Source organism: Melozone crissalis, unplaced genomic scaffold (genome assembly GCF_028551555.1).
Source record: "Melozone crissalis strain CALT ecotype California unplaced genomic scaffold, PUWL_Pcris_2 ptg000042l_1, whole genome shotgun sequence".
NCBI classification, from domain to species: Eukaryota; Metazoa; Chordata; class Aves; order Passeriformes; family Passerellidae; genus Melozone; species Melozone crissalis.
This window is the reverse complement of record NW_026535820.1, coordinates 40368283-40382286: the sequence shown is the minus strand read 5'-3', so window position 1 is coordinate 40382286 and position 14004 is coordinate 40368283. Positions and strand designations below refer to the sequence as shown.

Below are 14004 nucleotides of genomic sequence, written 5' to 3'. Positions count from 1 at the left end.
CGCTGCTCTGCCGCCCCCCGGCGGGCTCCGCGTCCCCGCCCTGCGCCCGCCCGCACCCGCGGCGCGGAGAGCGGCAGGGAGCGCGGCAGGGAGCGCCCGTCCTGCCCGCCGGCCCCGGGGCGCCCGGCCGCCATGTGAGTGCGGCGGGCCCGCGGCGGAGCCCGTCCCCGGGGCGGCGGGGCCGCACCGCCTGCGGCCGCCGCGCTGCGGGCTCGGCAGCTCTGCGGAGCCGAGCGGGCAGCAACAAGCCGCCCCGGCCGCCCGCCCGCGGCCCCGCCATGGGAGCCGGGCGCGGGCAGAGCCGAGCCGGGCCGAGCCGCCGCCGGGGCTGAGCGCGGCGCCAGCGCAGGTACGGCGGAGGGAGGGGGGCACGGAGGCGCCGGGCCACGGGGGAGCCGGACGGGCTGGGGAAGGGGCTGGCCCGGCTCCCTCAGAACTGCACCGGGAGGGGTCGGGCGGCGCTGCCCGGCCCTCCGGAAAGTTTGGGCGGGCGGCCCGGAGCCCCGGCTCCCCTGCAGCGGTGTCGGGCGGGCGGAGCGCGGTGCCCCGCGATGCCGTCGCCGAGGGCCGGCCAGGCGGGCGGCTAGAGAGAGAGAGAGGGGCTTCTAAATGGCTTTGGGGAGCGGTACCGCGGAGGTGGGGTCGTGCCGGGAGGCTGCAGCGGCATTGCTTGTCGTGGCCGGAGTAGTGTACGCATTTTGGTTTGGGGTTTTTGGTTGTTTTTTTTCCCCCCCGATTTGGCGTGCAGTGTTTCAGGGAGAGGAGCCGGGAGCGCTGCCTAACTCCTGGAGGATGTGGGTTAAATGAGCCTTGGCTGCGGAAACTCGGGGCGGCTCTACCTTGTCTTTCGAACACGGGCGAGGAAGAAGTGGTGTTGTGTGCTGGTTCTGGTAGTTCGGAAGGGAGCTAGTTTGTCTTTGCTCGCTTTGGTGTGCTTGGTTTTAGTTGTCTGTTACAGAAACGTGCTCGCTGGTAGGTATTTAAACAGAACCCAAACCAGCGTACTTCGGACTGAATAAGATGTTAATAAAAATCATCGTGTGTGCAGACAGTGAATAGCACTCAGCTATTCCGGACCCTGCTGGATTTTGGGGAGCTCCATTTAATTCGTCGGGCGTCCGTCCTCTTCACATGTTGTCATTTGAAAGTTAAAATTAACCCCCCAAGCGCTCTGAGTTTTGCCTGCCCCTGCCTTTGCCAGCGCGGATTCCCGGAGTTGTGCGCGGTGCTCTCTCGGAACCGAAGACGCCCGGTCCGTGTCCAGAGCCCCGCTATTTATACGAGTTGGCAGAGCGGGGGAGGAGGAGGAGGGATGCAGCAGCAGGCTGTTTGCCTTTTGCATAAACTACCGAGGCAGGTTGCATATTGTTTGAGATGTTGCATCGGTGGAGGCGAGGCGGGGTGCGGGGGGGAAGAAGTGCAGAAGCTGAAGTATTCCTAATCCTTCTTTTCCTAGGGACTGTGGCTTTACGAAGCGCTTCCCTCCGATGTGAATGCAGTGTCCCCTGTGGGATGCAGTAGGTGATGCCCAGCTCTACTGCAATGGCAATTGGAGCTTTCTCTAGTTCTCTTCTGGTAACCTGCTGCCTCATGGTTGCCCTCTGTAGCTCCACCGTTCCCGTACAAAAACTGGCCAAGGCTCAAGATAAACAGGAGATAAAGGCGAGCCAGGAAAAGAGAGATCACACGTCTACAAGGGACAGCCAGACGGGTCCAGGGAAAATGAATGAGATCGGCAGGAGCGGGAGGGAGGAGGGTGGCAGGGACTGGAAGAGCAAAGGAAACAGGAACTACTCGAACAAGGAGTCTTGGACTAAGCAAAAGCAGGCATGGAGCAGCCAGGGGACAAGCAGTAAATCCGGGAGCATTCAAGTGCAAGAGCAGAGGGATGCTGCTCCCGAGGAACCCCAGGTGGCTGAAGATTCCTCTCTGCCAGCCTCTGTTGCGAGCGCCACTGCCGAGCCCCCGGAGGAGTACGCGTACCCGGACTACCGCGGCAAGGGCTGCGTGGATGAGAGCGGCTTCGTTTACGCCATCGGCGAGAAGTTCGCGCCGGGCCCCTCGGCCTGCCCGTGCCTCTGCACCGAGGAGGGCCCGCTATGTATCCAGCCCGAGTGCCCCAGGCTCCACCCTCGCTGCATCCATGTGGACACCACGCAGTGCTGCCCGCAGTGCAAGGAGAGGAAGAACTACTGCGAGTTCCGAGGGAAAACCTACCAGACCCTAGAGGAGTTCATGGTGAGGAATGAAGCCAAAAGGCTTTTTGTGGGTTTTTCTTTCTTTTTCTCTTTAAAGTGGTATTATGGTCTTAAACTGTTTTCTCAGAGAGTGTTCTGTGTGTCCCCCTCCTCTTCACATTTTTGTGTTAATATTACTTCTCCAGTCCTGTAAAATATTCCCCTTAAACATGACCTTTCTTGCTCTATGGTACTCTAACATTTTTAAGTGAAGGTGCTGATCTTTATTAATTCCTTTGGTATTTACAGTAAAAAATGCTACTTGGAAGGGTGCTGCTCAGTGGTGTTATGGATTTTGTGAAAATTTTCAGCAGTGCATTTGTTTCCTTATTTAACTATTAACTGTTAAACTTCTGCCTTGCAGGGATCAAGCAGGATTTTGTGGGCTGACCTCTATTCCTAGTAATCAGTTTGTGATGATCCCTTCTTTTTTAACAGTCATTTCTTTTTCCTTATTAACTGTTTAGGTAGTGCTGCCAATATTGCCTCATGTTTGCTTTCTGTGAATGACTATAGGTCTTCTTTTTAATAACAGCATAGTTTGCAGTCTTGATTGCAGTGATACCTAAAGAAAGGACTTGAAAAGCTTCATGTTCAGGGAAATCCTTTCAGACTGGGGTCTTTTTAGCATTATTGTGCAAGATTGATATCATTGAAAATGCAGGATGTTACAATGCACTCAAAAGTTTTGCAGCTGGGGCCAGTCTTCTGGTTGTTTACCTTGTCTTTTTCCATTTAGTATTTTATTGTGGTTGAGACCTGTGAGCAGGCTGTGAGATTGGCTTGTGAAATTTCCTGTGAGTGACTGTTAGATACAGGGCTGTTCCGAAACCCATTTCTGAATACGCTGGAGAATTTCATGCTGAATATATTGAAGGGAGTATGAAATATAATTCAAGGTTTTGGAAGCTGAGCCCCTCTCCCGGTGGAGAAATAGAAAGTGAATTTTTGAAGGCTGAAAGTAAGCTGTCACCTTTGCTCTCTGGTGTTTGCACGTTCCTGAATACTTAGCTTTGGTTCATAATGTCTTTCAATGTTCTTCAGTTTAAGAGAAAATAAATAACAGAGCAGAACTACTTTCTCCATAATAAGAAAGAGCATTGTCATTTGCTCTTCTTAGGCAATAATGGGCAGAGCATTGGTGAATTGCAAGGTATGGCAGAAAACATTGTATCATCCTCCCTATTTCCATGTAATCCTCAAAGGTTACATTCAACTTCAGGGTGAAGTTTTCTACTTCAGAGGGAGCAGCTACGTTAACAGCAGCTAGTTGGTGTGACCTTTTCAGAGTTGGCTTTTGAGATCCTTTCTTTCCCAGCAAACTTAATTCTTGAGGAGTGGCCAAAAGATGAAGCTTCTCCACACCTACTCCATAGGTTTGTGTTTTAAAGGCTTCTCCCTGCTTTTCATTCACTCTCTTCTATGGAGTTCCATTTCTTAGCCTTTTTCTGTAGTGGTGTGGTAGTAATGGCTGTAAAGCAAGCCTAAAATACTGTGTTAAATGTGTAGTAAGTGTAGAACCTTAATGTTCCCTGGTGCATTTGAATATGACTGACAGCCTTGGTAAAAATAGTGACATTGAACAGTGACATTTATAGAAATATCCTGAAAAGAATTTGGTTTCCAGCTTTCTTTTTAACTCCATTCAGCTTTTAGCCCTTGGCTTCATATCTTCCTCTAATGAAACATTACTGCTTTGTTTTACCTGGCTTTGGAAACACAAGTGAGAAGGGATGTCTGCTCAGTATAAACAAGGAAAGTTATTGATGCAATTAGGCAGTGGAAGTGCAGCCTGATTATTTTCCTATGTGAGAACCTTGTTTTTCAGTTGAGATTCAGTGTTGGTTCCAATATTGTGAGCACAAGCTCTAAGTGCAGCTGTCTGCCCAGGCCACTGCAATCAGTGGAGTTGTCTGGCAACACAAGGTGCAGATGTAGTCAGGTTGCTGCTGCTCAGTGGAAGCAACTACAAAATGCAAGCAACAGTTTCAAAGGTGATTTTGTTAGTTTAAACTTGATGGTCTTAGGCTGACCATGCAATCTCTTGATTAAGATCAGGGAAGGAGCTATAAATGGGTAGTGATGCGATTTTTCTCTGCATCTGCTCCTACTATTTGTGGCAAAGAGTACCAGACATGACTGAAGGAAGAAAAAGGTGACCTCCTAACATTTAAGTGACATTTTTTGTACAAACATTTATGTATAGATGTGTAATTATGCAGGCAATTTTGTGAGTCTGCTTATATAAAACTCCTATATGGTTTGGCATGGCAAAGAATTGCCCTGACTGGAGCCAGAAGCTGAGTGTGCCAGGGGATTTGAGGTTTCATGTGTTTCTTCTTTGATTTGCAGTCCATCCTTCAGGCTTTGCTTGCATGTGCATGTACACATGCATTTTTGTGTTTTCAAAAAGGACGTGGATGTCAGCACAACACACAACTTGAGTATAGGGAAAGGATGGAGTCTCATAAAGCTGTTTCCATCAGCACCACTCTGGTCACCTGTTGGTACTGAGGGGCAGAACAGCAATGTGATCACAACATCCATATTAGTGGAACTGGTAGCAAAATCTTTATTTGGTGAAATGCAATGCATGTTAAAGTTCTGCTCTGAAGCTGAAGATTTCTAAAGCATGTGGTCCAAATCTTCCAAGTAAAATTTGAAAATGAAGGCTGATGTATAAAGTCTTACGAGAATGAGGAATTATCTTCAGAAGTGCAATGTTTTGGAAAAGACCTGTAATTTTCAAGCCTGTTGCTTTGTGTCTTTTAGAATTTCCTTGCTACCACAAGTGGTATTTGTTTTGTGGGTAAGTTACTTGGAAATCTGGAAGTCAACAAACCCAAATGAGTTTTGAAAGATCAGTGGTATTTTTGAAGGCACAGAGGAGTAAAAGCATGGCTGATATGCTTACTATTGTCAGTGTAACCCCATTCATGTTCTCCTGGGTTGTGTCAGTGGCAAGAAAATATTAGTAAAAATTCCAGCGCAAAAGAAGATAAATTTGGGATTATGAGTGCTTTATTTTTTTTTAATGTAGGCATTTTCAAGGCTTCAGGAACCATATGTAGATTGCATATATGTTATTAATCCAGCTTTTTGTTGGTTTTGTTTTGATGTCTTTTTGGTTTTTAATTAAAGTTGGACATTTGGTAGGGGAAAGCTCAAATTATTTGGGACTACAAATGATTTGTCACTTCTTAGTTATGACAATTTACATTAAGCTGCTGGATAGACATGCCACCCTTACTAAGCTACAGTTTTCTTCACACCCCACTAGTGGGAAATGTAGCAGTTTACAAGCAGTTTACACAGTAGTGAATTTGCTCTTTTACAGTGCCTGCAACTCCTATACCTCTGCTCATAAACTTCCCTTTAAACAATTCTAAAGAGCTAGGGGTTTTTGCCATCTGTAGTCTATTTTCTACAGGTTTTATGGCTGCCTGGTGAATACACAAGACTTCTGTTGCCTCTTGTTGTCTTCCTGCAGTTTTTTCATAGGCAGAACTGCTGCTGCTACAGAGTTAACAGCTTCATCTGTAGACCATGGAGACGTGGTATCATTGGTTATCAGAGAGAGATTGATATTATTTCCAGTCCAGCCTGGTTATGTCAGAAGTGCTGAGTGTGAGTGCTGCTGGGCTGGTCATTCCCCACAGGAACAAGAGGGATGCTCCTTGCAATGACTGCCACTGGGAACTGCGCTGCAGGGAATGTGCTTGCACTGCATGAGTACAGAGGGAAAATGAAGGACCAAATGTGTCTTTTCATTCTGATTTATTTAGCTGCTGTTACATACAGAGACTGTCTTATTGTCTCTCTCTCTAGTGATAATTATGTCTCCAAGTATTAAGCTGCCATTAAGGTGCAGAAAGTGGGGGATTTCTACAGTTCCTGCTGTATCCTGATGATCAGTAAAAAGCAATGTGCTATTGTTTAGTCCAAGGATGAACAATGGCTGACACTGACACCATTTTAGCAGCCACTGTGGTTTGCTTGCATGCCTGAAAAGAGCTTTGTAGAAATAACTTCGTGGAGACCCTCCTTCCTGCTACCATTACTCAGGTTGGTGGGTTGTACAGATGTCAGTACTTACCAAGGGTGTACTGTAAGTATTACCCTGAAATCCTATGATCTATTACACTACAAGTGTCTTCATTACTGCAGTATCACATTAACAGTACACTTTGTTGACAAAAGATGTAGTCTTCATGTGTGTGTGCTGTATAGGACAGAAATGTGTATCAGGAATCATCATTATTAGAATAAGAATAAGAATTAGATCAGTTTTGTTTCTCAACCAATAGTACATGACTTATTATTCTGAGAATTTCAGCCTTTGTCAAATTTGGGAATCTAGCAAACCTGTATAATTAGAACATGCTTAAATTTTACAGAGGAGAGTTTTTACAAATAACTTCTTGCCTTGTTTCCTGATTGTCATCAGATACTCTAGTTTTTATACCACTTCCAATATTGAATGACACAGCTACTAAGCAGTGTAAGGAATGTCTTTTGTGGTAGCTACTGATCTCATTCAACTTTGATGGTTGGCAAATTTGTACCTTTTCCAAGTCATGGCAAAAAGTGTTAAAATTGATTGAAAGCTGTAGGTTTGCCTTGTTGATCCTGATCCTTGGAACTGAGTGCTGGTATTTTTTTCAAGTAGGATTATATATTGTATGATATTTTTATATTAAAAATATTTTAAAAATCAATCCTCCTTAAAAGCCATGTTTTTATAATTAAGTAAGTATTGTTTCTAGATATAACTCTAGAAGGAGGAATTCTTCTAGAGGAGCTCAGGTTTGCTGAACTCAAAACTTCGCATGTGGTTCAAGTGACTACTTGAAATACCTGAGCCTTTCACCTCTGAGCACTGGATCAGAAACCTCCTCATGTGCTGACACTCCACCTCTGGAAGTGAATGTGATTGTTTAAAAACAATTACAGGACAAAGTTGTCCCAAAGTCTGCAATAAAGATCTTCTGCACTGGACTGCCAGCCTCTGTGTGGGATTTCCTAAACATATGTGTGGTGTTGTCATTGGTAGAGTGTAAAGCAAAGAGAAAATGCAAAGTGAGTAGCCAGCAAAGGAAACCTGAAATAAATAATAGTAATAAAAGCAGAAAGCAACACAGCAGGAGACCCTATTTAGGCTTTCTAAGCAGAGGGAAGGGCGTGAAAGATATCTGAGTGCATAAGTGAATAACAGCCTTGGCAGGTGGGAAGGGAAGTAGCAAAGCATGAATGAGCATTTAGTTGGAGATGATGCTTTGCAGGCATCAGCATGTTTGAACTTTGGAAGTGAGAAGGATGTGAGAGGCAAGCAAGCAGAGAATGGATTTGAGGAAAAAATGTGATGGGCTGCCTAAAAAATAGGGAAAAGAAGCAGATGATCTGCAAGTTAGACATCTGGGTAATTCTTCTATGCGAATAATTATTTTCTTCTTTAGATTTTCATTTTTTCTTCTCTTATTGGAGAAGTGAAATGAGGGAATGTCTGCATCAGCTGGAATCTGGAATGAAAAACATTCCATAAAAAGAACAATGTCTTCCTTAAGTAAATCAGTAATCTGCACAGATTTTAGATTTAGAGGCTCACTAATAATAACGTTCAGCTGCATTTTCATCATCATGGGTACCCATGTGGTTTTATGGAGTGAAGCAATGAGATTTACAGTATAGCATTTATTGCTCTTCACATCCTTGCTTCCCTCCATCTTGTGTGGTATGAGGATATCAGCAATGCAGGTGAGATGTGCCTGGTCAGGAATGGTGAGGAGGACAGCTGGAATTGTACTTGTGACAAATGCAGACATTTCAAAGTCCATTTTTTACTAAAGAGAGTCTTGCTACTCTTTTGTTGGGAATTAATTTCTTTGAAGTAGGTCTTTCAAGTAACTATCTCATGGTATTCCTATTCTGTAAGAGTTCTTCAAACTCAGTAACATTTTGCTAGGTATAAAGGATTACCTGTATTTTCCTTCACCCCTTTCTTTGAATTTCAACTTTCTTTCAGAAAGTTACAAGTATTAGAAGAATTGTCCAAAACCAATTAACCTATGGGAAATACCTGAATTCAAAAGGATGGGGTTTTTTCTTGACTTCTCTTTGAAAAATACAATTTTCAATAAAATGTTAACTTTCTGCTACCAAAATACTTTCAAGCCTGAAAAAATTACAGTAAGGATTTCCATTAAATAATTTTCAAACTTCATTTAGCAAAACTTTTCTTCTTAAAATAATTTTTTTTTCCTCGAAATTATTTTTGAACCTCTAATAGAACTAAACTAGGTTATGAACTTAATTTTCAGGAAGTTCATTAGAAGTACAGTGAGATAATTTTTGTTTAATTTATATTAAAAGTCTTGACTGTTGTTGTTTTCAACATCCCTCTTGACTTTCCCATTTGGTGTATAGGTTCAGACAAGAACCTGTTTTGTTTTGGAACCTTTTCCAGCTGTGGTTCTATAACATTGCAGGAGCCCAGTCTTGCTCTCTGCATTATTTAGGCCACAAAACCCATTTGTTTTAGAGTGGAGAGGGAAAAAGACGTGTAGGAAAGAACATTGCAGATGAGAGGGGAGCACTGCACGCTCCAGGAGAGCATTGAGTGGCGGAGCTGAAGGTGCCTGGGTTTGTGTTTCAGGTTTCTCCGTGTGAGAGGTGTCGCTGCGAGGCCAATGGCGAGGTGCTGTGCACGGTGTCAGCCTGTCCCCAGACCGAGTGTGTGGATCCCGTGTACGAGCCTGACCAGTGCTGCCCCATCTGCAAAAATGGTGAGTGGTGCCTGCAAAGCTCCTCTGCCAGAGAGAAGATCCATGGTGCCCTGTTCTGCCTTTGAAAAATGAGTCAGATATTTGTCTTTTTCCTCGAATGGAGATGGAGTTGTGTGTGGATGGTGTAATCCTGTTGTGAGGAGTCAGACCTCCCCTGATTGTGGTGGACTCAGTTATCACCTACATGGATGTTAATACCAGCTGTTGGTATATCTCTTGGGTATGTTATTTGCACGAACTCATTGTGGTTGTGTTTTATCTAGGTACACAAAATGGTTCTCAGACTCTTCATATTATCCCCCTTTCAACATGAGCAGGAAAAGCTACTTTTGTTCTCTATTCATATTTGTTTCCCTTTCAAATATTCTTCTCCTTTCTTTCATTCTTTTTTTTTCTTAAGGCAAATCAAACGTACCTTATTGAGTACATCTAATTTTCATACCTAAATGAATTAAACTCCCAAATTTAATTCAATATTTTTTTGTAACTAAATTAGACAGAAAGTCTCTCTACTCACAGCAAGAGCTTGTATTAGATCAAAGTCTTAGTCTATTTAGACGAAAGAAATTACATGACATACTAGCTCATCACTTATAAAGAAGGAATGATAATTTATTAATAGAAATGAAAGCTGCAAAATCTCAAATGAAATTATATTTAAAATTAAAAAAGGACATTTAAAAATACTCAGATAATGTTCACACATCTATTATTTCTCTTGAATAGGTAGGTTTCATTTCATTACATTTGCTAAAACAAACTGCTTAAAATTGTGGGAAAGCTGGGGGAGGAGAGAGTGTACAGCATATGGTTTCCACAAATTCAACAGTAGATGATAAGAGATTGTTAATTGCATTGGAGGAGTTTCATTTGTATGGATATAAAAGTAATTGCTTCATATCCCTTAATTGGTTGTTACAACCCTGAAGGAATTTATTCTCGGCTGTACAGCTTAAGGGCACTCTTCTTTTTGGAGATGAGGACAGGCATTTTTCAAGGCATTTAGGGACAGTTCCTGAGAAAGTCTGAGTTTGGAAGCTGGTGATCATAGCCAGCTAGTCTGAAGGATCCTTTGGCACTTGTTTGATGGCATGAATGTCACTGACATTGTGTGTGACATGCTCTGCTGCAGTTCCCCAGGTCAAAGTGACTTTAGCTGGCACAAGGTCTGTTTTCAGTATCAGGGATGGAGTTACAAGCAGAATACGTTTAGACTCTGTAGTCTTTCTCGCTGAACTTGTCCAGTGGTCCTAACAGTGTTTGGAGCTGGGCTGACCTTCCATCAGCACACATTCTCCCACAAGCAGCAATGTAATGCACAGTAGTGGCAATCTCCCACTGATGGCTCTCTTTTGGGTTAAGATGGTGTGGCAGTACAGGGTTTGGCTTGGCTGTTCACACAGATTCCCTGACACTTTTCCCAGAAAAATGAGGAAAAGTTACTGAAAACTGTACATGAAAGATGCCTTTTGTTGTGAGGAAGCTGCCTTTTCAGAGCTGGTAAAGCTGTATTACCTGAGTTCTACCAGCAAGAAAAGGATGATCTTGTCCTCAGCCTCTGAATACCCAATATTACATGTGTATTAATCCCATATAACTGTGAGCTGGCATCTCTGACCCAGTTTCAGACCAAGGTGACCACAGCTGCCTGTTTCTAGTCAGCTGTACTGTCACTTCTCTGCATGTCAGAGAACCAGCAGTGGCTTTCCTTGTTAGCTTTCAGATTAAGAAGAAAACCGTTAGCAAAAACAAGACCAAGATAGCTCAGAAGCAGCTCAGCTTTTCTGGATCAGCAGTTTCAGTATAATATCACAAAGAAACTTCTGAGGAACCCTCTCCATTGGGGGAGTGCATTTAAAAAAAAAGGACTGTTTGCTTTTTGAGCTTAAAGTGTGGTATACGTGCAGTTCTCTAGGAACTTCAGTGAATTGCTCAATGTTTTTAATTAGATTGGAGCAAAAACCTACTGAGCAGGAAAGCCTAGCCTGCCTCATCCTCTCATTTTCAAGCCTGGTGGAACAAATGTGCTGTGAATGTGGGTTGGTGAAACAATCATTGTGTTGTGCTTCAGGGTTGATTGTTACAGCGATTACATCGATGATATCGTGTTAGTGACACAAAAGAGCTCGGGGTAATGTACAGGGAGCTCAGCCTTTAACCTGAATGGTGGGAAAGGTGGAGCCATAGAAAGCATCCAAGTGAGGTATCTGCCATCATGATGTGCAGTGAACAAGAAGGGGTGGGAGGTGAAGTCTGGATTCTCTACTTTACTAGCACTGGTATATGCTTTACTAGCATTTGGATCCTTTACATTTACTAGCATTGATGTGTTGAAAATGCACACAGTCAAACTGATTTCCCTGCCTTTCCTGCCTTCCTGCCACTTCTTAACATATAACACCTTCCCAGCTTGCCTGGTGGAAGATTGCTGGCAGTGACCCAAGAGTGAGAGCTGAGTGACTGCCTCTGTCACTGGTAAGAATGCCCAAAATGCCCAATTAGAAGTGTGGAGGAGATCCAGTGAAAGCCTGTGATTATTAGAAATTAATGAATTCAGTACATTGACAGGTGTGAGACCCTGTGCCTTATCCCTTGTAGGAAGGCAGGTATGTAGTTGGCCTCTCTATTTTCACAAATTTGCTGGCAGCCCTTACGAGGAGGGGTGGATGTGTAACTGCACATTGGGCTTACACAAATGCACATGTGGAGCTACAGACTTGCTTTGGGTGCAAGCAGTGGTGAATGGAAGACTTGTGCAATTAAAGAGTAGTTCTGTGTGTTGTATTTAATAATATTCTATGTCACATCCTGGCTTTCAAAGAGAAACCTGGATACTTCCATAGCTGAAGATAGTATCTTCTTCTTCATGGGCAGGGGCAGGGAGTGCTTTAAAAGAACACTTGCTCTGAAAAGTAGTATATAGAAGAGACAAATGATAACACCTCACTGAGATCTTTGGATTAGGGGAATTTTCCTGCTTTCTGTGTCGCAAGTCACTGCAACTGAGGGAGCCGTTTTGTGTTTATCTTATATAAATGCCCTGAAAGGAAACAGTGTGAGGACAGTGTGAGGGATGGAGGAGAGGCTTCCTTCTCATGTGGATTACATGTTAAGCTTTATGCTTTTGGCAACCATCAGCACCAGCCACAAGAAAAAAATCCAAAAAGTTTAATCTGACTTCAGAAAGTTACATTAAGTAACAGGTGCCCAGTTCAGACCTCCATCCTGCTATACAGTATTAGCATTGTGGTTACTTTTGTGGAAGACATCTCTGTTCACAGTGATATCAATAACCTTAGATTCAGGTACAGAAATTTCTACAGTTTGTGCAGAGTTAAGGGTAAAGATAATGGGCATACAGTCACTCTTCCATTGGGAAAAGTCTGAGTACTTGTCACTTGTCACTGATGCATTTGGGGTGGGGGGGGGGGGGTAACACTGGTAGTGAATTATCTTTCTCTAGATTACCTTGGTTGTGTGTTCCACTTGTATTCCCAGCATTAGAGTCCTAGTAGACATACACAGCTGAGTTCTGCTTGGCCTAAGCCTGCAGCCAAGGAGCAGCTGATGGAGTCAAGGGTGGCCCTGCTCCTGATGGTGTGCTTGCAGGAAGATGAGATTAAACCCATAACCCACGTGGTGCCTGAGGGAGAATCATGGTTGCTAGACCAAAAAACATTTTGATCTAAGTTCCCCAAGAGATTTTTATTTCATTATATGGCTGAAAGATTGCCCCAGATAAAATGAAGTGGATCCTGTTGCCCTCCTAGCATTCATCTATCTGTGTGTGAGTGTTGTTTCTCTGTCTACAGCAGGGAGAGCTGAGCTTCTCCTTTTGGGAAAGGCTCATAGCCGTACAGTCAAAAATAAAAACATTGATGCCTGGAGGGTCAAGTGTGTTCTCAGGGCTGTAACATTTGCAGGAGATGTCTATTCTTACTGGCTGTGCAATAGGGAGGCTTCACTGATTGCAGTCCTTTCAGGTGCCTTAGGTCATTTCAGGACCTAATTTGATTTTTGCGTTCATAGTTATGGGTGAAATACATGCATCATTTGGTTGAAATGATTGCTGCTAGTGAGGTGCAGGTGTAATGTGCTGTGGCCAGGGAGGGTGTGTGGTGATGGTTTTGTATCCCTGAGCTGAGGTTGACTCACTGAAACTTTAGTACCTTTCCATACAATTGCAGTGTTCAGGCCTAAGGTGACTTAAAAGTGCTTCTGAATGGCAAGTGGGGACCTCCATCGGAGAGAAGGAGCTCTCAAGGGAGCAAGACCCTGGTAACAGCTGGCAGAGCTGCTGTCTCCTTTTGCTACTGTTGGTAAAACAGGGCTTTGTCTCCCCTCAGGACTCAGGTCTGTTAAACAATGGTGCTGGTTGATGCAGTACTGATGTCATCCCTTTGAGATCCAGGTGGAGAAAGGCTGCATTGGCCTGAGAGACCTGTCTGGCCATAAGAAAGGGGAGGATGTTTATTCTGGGCCCATGAAGGGAAGCTGCACCTTGGCAGCTCTCACGTGAGCTGGCTGTTTGCTCTGCCCTGCAGCCCCAGCTTTGCTCCAGGACCATGGTGAATCTGACCTGTAAAATTTCATGTTCTTCTGCAGTGTGTTTAAATAAAATATGATATGACCTCGACCATTAATGCCTTAATCTCAGCAAAGAAGAAAGTATCATAATTCTGGTGTTCAAGTAGGGGTCAAGGCAGGACTATTGCAAACATCAGGAATGTAACTGCTGTAAAATTTAAGTAATCCATGCTTTTGATTGTCCTCCCTTCCTTTTTCTATTGTCACTTTAAATACCTTTTTCAGTCATGCTTTGGCAACTAATTTATATATAGCAAATGAGATCCAAAAGTTTTAACGCCTGAGAGTGGATTCTTCAGTCAACATTATAAGGAGGGGATCAAATCAGGTGGTTATGGTGGCCTCTTCTAGATGTAAGATATAGGTACCATAAAGTGATTGTAAGTTCCGGTTGATAA

The 14004-nt window shown here is 43.9% G+C and overlaps 1 protein-coding gene across 2 annotated transcripts in view; it reads left to right on the top strand.

Moving 5' to 3' along the window:
• The first annotated feature begins 279 nt into the window (after positions 1-279).
• VWC2 (von Willebrand factor C domain containing 2) overlaps positions 280-14004 on the top strand; it is a 54344-nt gene continuing 40619 nt past the window's right edge. The window contains exons 1-3 of one of the 2 annotated variants that reach the window (XM_054284865.1): positions 280-349; positions 1457-2238; positions 8890-9019. In XM_054284865.1, coding sequence (XP_054140840.1) covers positions 1525-2238; positions 8890-9019 — 844 coding nt within the window. In that variant the 5' untranslated portion in view covers positions 280-349; positions 1457-1524. Of the gene's footprint in view, positions 350-588; positions 690-1456; positions 2239-8889; positions 9020-14004 lie in introns of those variants that run through there. The other variant, XM_054284866.1, reaches the window with a different exon arrangement.